Source organism: Mya arenaria, chromosome 6, assembly GCF_026914265.1.
Source record: "Mya arenaria isolate MELC-2E11 chromosome 6, ASM2691426v1".
Classification (NCBI taxonomy): Eukaryota; Metazoa; Mollusca; class Bivalvia; order Myida; family Myidae; genus Mya; species Mya arenaria.
Window position 1 is genome coordinate 80805919 of NC_069127.1, and position 6753 is coordinate 80812671.

At 41.2% G+C, this 6753-nt stretch overlaps 1 protein-coding gene across 5 annotated transcripts in view; it reads left to right on the forward strand.

The window, feature by feature from the left end:
- The window catches only part of LOC128238299 (peroxisomal succinyl-coenzyme A thioesterase-like), a 35260-nt gene extending 28535 nt beyond the window's left edge, over nt 1-6725 (forward strand). For all 5 annotated transcript variants that reach the window (XM_052954082.1, XM_052954081.1, XM_052954083.1 and 2 more), the window contains exon 10: nt 902-6725. In XM_052954082.1, the coding sequence (XP_052810042.1) occupies nt 902-1017 (116 nt within the window). In that variant the 3' untranslated portion in view covers nt 1018-6725. The remainder of the gene's footprint in view (nt 1-901) is intronic.
- Nucleotides 6726-6753: the final 28 nt, after the last annotated feature.

Below are 6753 nucleotides of genomic sequence, written 5' to 3' on the forward strand. Positions count from 1 at the left end.
TTGCAGTTGCAACTGTTTGTGATGCACTGTTGTAGTTACAACTGCTTGTGATACACTGTTGCAGTTACAACTGCTTGTGATGCACTGTTGCAGTTGCAACTGTTTGTGATACACTGTTGCAGTTACAACTGCTTGTGATACACTGTTGCAGTTACAACTGTTTGTGATGCACTGTTGTAGTTACAACTGCTTGTGATACACTGTTGCAGTTACAACTGCTTGTGATGCACTGTTGCAGTTGCAACTGTTTGTGATGCACTGTTGTAGTTACAACTGCTTGTGATACACTGTTGCAGTTACAACTGTTTGTGATGCACTGTTGTAGTTACAACTGCTTGTGATACACTGTTGCAGTTACAACTGTTTGTGATGCACTGTTGTAGTTACAACTGCTTGTGATACACTGTTGCAGTTACAACTGCTTGTGATGCACTGTTGCAGTTGCAACTGTTTGTGATGCACTGTTGTAGTTACAACTGCTTGTGATACACTGTTGCAGTTACAACTGCTTGTGATACACTGTTGCAGTTACAACTGCTTGTGATGCACTGTTGCAGTTGCAACTGTTTGTGATGCACTGTTGTAGTTACAACTGCTTGTGATACACTGTTGCAGTTACAACTGCTTGTGATACACTGTTGCAGTTACAACTGTTTGTGATACACTGTTGTAGTTACAACTGTTTGTGATACACTGTTGTAGTTACAACTGCTTGTGATACACTGTTGTAGTTACAAGTGCTTGTGATACACTGTTGCAGTTACAACTGTTTGTGATACACTGTTGCAGTTACAACAGCTTGTGATCATGATACACTGTTGCAGTGCAAATGCTTGTGATCAGTTCGCTGTGATCCTAGCTTGCTTTCCATGTGTATTTAGTGCTTTTTTGTTCATTTCAGATGAGAAGGTCATGTGTGGCGGCCACATGGTGGCACACAGTCACGCCCAGGAAGACGCCTGGCGGAGAATACTCGACTTCCTCAACATGCACTTGGGCACTGGGTCAGGGAGTTGACAAACACATGTGTTTAACAAAATTGTTCATGGTGCCATAGTCTAGGGTTACTTTGCGAGGTAATTTGTTCAAGTCAGACATTCAATGTTACAATAAATCCCGGTGTTGGCTGAACATGCCGTTTCCGTATTGAGATGAGAGTAATGCTTCAAATTCCATTTAGCAAAACATGTAATAAACATTTTCTAATATACAAGATTGTGTTTATAAACTTTTATAAATATTTATTTAATGTTTGTTGTTTTGTGGCGTTGGTCTTGATTATTGTGCCCCTAAACAAGGGATAAGTTTCTTGGCTACAGGCTTGTTTCAGTAATTTCAATTGTTGTATTAAATAGAATAGAAAAAAAGATCAGATGTTATCGACGGTGATTTGTATAAAAAAAAATTATTTAGGTTTGTGATCTTAATCTGAGTTTTTTTGTACTTTTTCGATTGAGAATACCGGTATTTGAATTCAGGAATCATTAACATGTAGAATTTAATCTGTTTAATAATAATATATGCGTGCTATGTATAATTAACTGTTTCATGACTTGGCTGTTTATGATATTTGTTAACGCAATCTATACGGATGTAAACTGGGCAGAATATACCTAAAAAAAATGTACTTGGATAACTGACATGGTGACAACCTTTATTTACCTATAGCTAGTTTTAATTATCCCCCGCCTTGAAAAGGCGAGGGGATATAGTAATGGTAGGCGCGATTCCGTGCGTGCGTCCGTCCGTCCGTCCGTCCCACATTCATTTCTTTGCATCTCCTCTTAAATTTCTCATGCGATTTCTACCAAACTTTCACAGATTGATGATCATAAAGTGAAGCAGCGCATATTGTCGGGCTTTCCCGATTCGACCATTTTTGAAAGAGTTATTGCCTTTGCCTTATTTTAAAATTAAAATTGGTTTCTTCGCAACTCCTCTTACGTTTTTCGTGCGATTTCTACCAAACTTTCACAGATTGATGATCATATTGTGGAACAGCGCATATTGTCGGGCTTTCCCGATTTGACCATTTTTGAAAGAGTTATTGCCCTTTGCTTATTTTACATTTAAAATTGGTTTCTTCGCAACTCCTCTTACGTTTTTCATGCTATTTCTACCAAACTTTTACAGATTGATGATCATAAAGTGAAGCAGCGCACATTGTCGGGCTTTTGCGATTTGACCATTTTTGAAAGAGTTATTGTCCTTTGCTTATTTTACATTTAAAATTGGTTTCTTCGCAAATCTTCTCACGTTTTTCATGCAATTTCTACCAAACTTTCACAGATTGATGACTATATAGTTACGCAGCCCATATTGTCAGGCTTTTGCAATTTGACCTTTTTAAAAGAGTTATTGCCCTTTGTTTATTTTACATTTAAAATTGGTTTCTTCGCAATGACGCAGCGCATATTGTCAGGCTTTTGCGATTTGACCTTTTTTTGAAAGAGTTATTGCCCTTTGTTTATTTTACATTTAAAATTGTCTACGGGCTTTCATGAAGGGTTACTTTTAGGAAGAGTTATAGCCCTTTCTTACTTTTGCGCATTTCTTATGTTCCTGAGAAACTACCCTTACCATTGATTGGCTTTCGTTACAAAAATGCCCCCATGAGGCGGGGGATATAGCTGTCTGTGACCGCTCTTGTTTATATACCAACGCATGCTTCAAGCACTCCTTTGTGCATTTTGTTTGCATATTGACCGCAGATTTCTCGACTGTGCCTTTATTTTACTACATGTGTTTTCTTAAATCCCACTCACAGCATATTAGAATATACATTCATTTATAAATTATGTAAAAGTACGACTTGTAAAAGCTGAAACGTCATAAACAAAATGCAAATGTAAGATGTTGTTTTACTATAACTTTTTCGGTAATTAATATTGCAGAGGTTAACATATCAGCATATGGCAATGTTTGAGTGGTTAGCGCATTAAACTCTGGCGATGTTAAAGTGGTAAGCACACAAGACTCTGGCAATGTTGGAGTGATAAGCACATCAGACTCTTGCAAGTTGGAGTGATAAGAACATCAGACTCTGGCAATGTATGAGAGGTTAGCACATCAGACTCTTGCAAGTTGGAGTGGTTAGCACATCAGACTCTGGCAATGTATGAGTGGTTAGCATATCAGACTCTGGCAAGTTGGAGTGGTTAGCACATCAGACTCTTGGATTGTATGAGTGGTTAGCACATCAGGCTCTGGCATTGTATGAGTGGTTAGCACATCAAACTGTGGCATTGTATGAGTGGTTAGCACATCAGACTCTTGCAAGTTGGAGTGGTTAACACATCAGACTCTTGCAAGTTGGAGTGGTAGGCTCATCATACTCTGGGAATGTATGAGTGGTTAGCACATTAGACTCTGGCAATGTATGAGTGGTTAGCACATCAGACTCTGGCAAGTTGGAGTGGTAAGCACATCAGACTCTAGCAATGTATGAGTGGTTAGCACATCAGACTCTGAAAAGTTGGAGTGGTTAGAACATCAGAATCTGGCAATGTTGGAGTGGTAAGCACATCAGACTCTTGCAAAATGGAGTGATAAGCTCATCAGACTCTGGTGATATATGAGTGGTTAGCACATTAGACTCTGGCAATGTATGAGTGGTTAGCACATCAGACTCTGGCAAGTTGGAGTGGTTAGCACATCAGACTCTGACAATGCATGAGTGGTTAGCACATCAGATTCTGGCAAGTTGGAGTGGTTAGCACATCAGAATCTGGCAATGTTGGAATGGTTAGCACATCAGACTCTTGTAAGTTGGAGTGGTAAGCACATCAGACTCTTGCAAGTTGGAGTGGTTAGCACACACGACTCTGGCAATGTATGAGTGTGTAGCACATCAGACTCTTGCAAGTTGGGGTGGTTAGCACATTAGACTCTGGCAATGTATAAGTGGTTAGCACATCATACTCATGCAAGTTGGAGTGGTAAGCACATCAGAATCTGGCAATGTTGAAGTGGTAAGCACATCAGACTCATGCAAGTTGGAGTGGTTAGCACACACGACTCTGGCAATGTATGAGTGTGTAGCACATCAGACTCTTGCAAGTTGTGGTGGTTAGCACATTAGACTCTGGCAATGTATGAGTGGGTAGCACATCAGACTCTGGCAATGTATAAGTGGGTAGCACATCAGACTCTTGCAAGTTGGAGTGGTAAGCACATCAGACTCTTGCAAGTTGGAGTGGTTAGCACATCAGACTCTGGCAATGTATAAGTGGTTAGCACATCAGACTCTTGCAAGTTTGGTTGGTTAGCACATCAGACTCTGACAATGTATGAGTGGGTAGCACATCAGACTCTGGCAATGTATCAGTGGGTAGCACATCAGACTATTGCAAGTTGGAGTGGTAAGCACATCAGACTCTTGCAAGTTGGAGTGGTTAGCACATCAGACTCTGGCAATGTATAAGTGGTTAGCACATCAGACTCTTGCAAGTTGGGGTGGTTAGCACATCAGACTCTGGCAATGTATGAGTGGGTAGCACATCAGACTCTGGCAATGTATGAGTGGTTAGCACATCAGACTCTGGCAAGTTGGAGTGGTAAGCTTATAAGACTCTGACAATGTATAAGTGGTTAGCATACAAGACTCTGGCAATGTATGAGAGGTTAGCACATCAGACTCTGGCAATGTATGAGTGGTTAGCACATCAGAATCTGGCAATGAATGAGTGGTTAGCACATCAGTCTCTGGCAATGTTGGAGTGGTTAGCACATCAGACTCTGGCAATGTATGAGTGGTTAGCTCATCAGTCTCTGGCAATGTATTAGTGGTTATCATACACGACTCTGGCAATGTTTGAGAGGTTAGCATATCAGAATCTGGCAATGTATGAGTGGTTAGCTCATCAGACACTGGCAATGTATGAGAGGTGAGCATATCAGAATCTGGCAATGTATGAGTGGTTAGCTCATCAGACACTGGCAATGTATGAGAGGTGAGCATATCAGAATCTGGCAATGTATGAGTGGTTAGCGATTCAGACTCTGGCAATGCTGGAGTGATTAGCACATCAGAATCTGACAAGTTGGAGTTGTTAGCACATCAGGAATCTGACAATGTATGAGTGGTTAGCATACAAGACTCTGGCAATGTTGGAATGGTTAGCACATCCGACTCTGGCAATGTATGAGTGGTATGCACATCAGACTCTTGTAAGTTGGAGTGGTTAGCACATCAGACTCTGACAATGTATGAGTGGGTAGCACTTTAGACTCTGGCAATGTATGAGTGGTTAGCACATCAAACTGTGGCAATGTATGAGTGGTTAGCACATCAGACTCTTGCAAGTTGGAGTGGTTAGCACATCAGACTCTTGCAAGTTGGAGTGGTTAGCACATCAGACTCTGGCAAGTTTGAGTGGTTAGCACATCAAACTCTGGCAATGTACGAGTGGGTAGCACATCAGACTCTGGCATTGTATGAGTGGTTAGCACATCAGACTCTTGCAAGTTGGAGTGGTTAACACATCAGACTCTTGCAAGTTGGAGTGGTAGGCTCATCATACTCTGGGAATGTATGAGTGGTTAGCACATTAGACTCTGGCAATGTATGAGTGGTTAGCACATCAGACTCTGGCAAGTTGGAGTGGTTAGCACATCAGACTCTAGCAATGTATGAGTGGTTAGCACATCAGACTCTGAAAAGTTGGAGTGGTTAGAACATCAGAATCTGGCAATGTTGGAGTGGTAAGCACATCAGACTCTTGCAAAATGGAGTGGTAAGCTCATCAGACTCTGGTGATGTATGAGTGGTTAGCACATTAGACTCTGGCAATGTATGAGTGGTTAGCACATCAGACTCTGGCAAGCTGGAGTGGTTAGCACATCAGACTCTGACAATGTATGAGTGGTTAGCACATCAGATTCTGGCAAGTTGGAGTGGTTAGCACATCAGAATCTGGCAATGTTGGAATGGTTAGCACATCAGACTCTTGTAAGTTGAAGTGGTAAGCACATCAGACTCTTGCAAGTTGGAGTGGTTAGCACACACGACTCTGGCAATGTATGAGTGTGTATCACATCAGACTCTGAAAAGTTGGAGTGGTTAGCACATCAGACTCTGACAATGTATGAGTGGGTAGCTTTTTAGACTCTGGCAATGTATGAGTGGTTAGCACATCAGACTCTGGCAATGTATGAGTGGTTAGCACATCAGACTCTTGCAAGTTGGAGTGGTTAGCACATCAGACTCTTGCAAGTTGGAGTGGTTAGCACATCAGACTCTTGCAAGTTGGAGTGGTTAGCACATCAGACTCTGGCAAGTTTGAGTGGTTAGCACATCAAACTCTGGCAATGTATGAGTGGGTAGCACATCAGACTCTGGCATTGTTTGAGTGGTTAGCACATCAGACTCTGGCAATGTATGAGTGGTTAGCACACAAGACTCTGGCAATGTTGGAGTGGTAAGCACATCAGACTTTTGCATTGTTAGAGAGGATAGCACATCAGACCCTTGCAATGTAGACTTGACCGAGATATTCTGCACATACACACTAAGACCATTATACACGTTGACCATTTTGGTGATGATTAGGCAAAGGCTTCTAAAGTGATTGATCGGACAAGACCTATTTTAGGTAATTAATTTCTATAATCACTGGGCGATAACTCTCAAATAACTTAAGCAATATGGTAGGTTATAGAACTTGTCCGAGATATTTTGCCTATACACATTCCGACTACATTTTGTGATGATTAGACAAAGGATTCTAAAGTAATTAATCAGAAAAGAACACT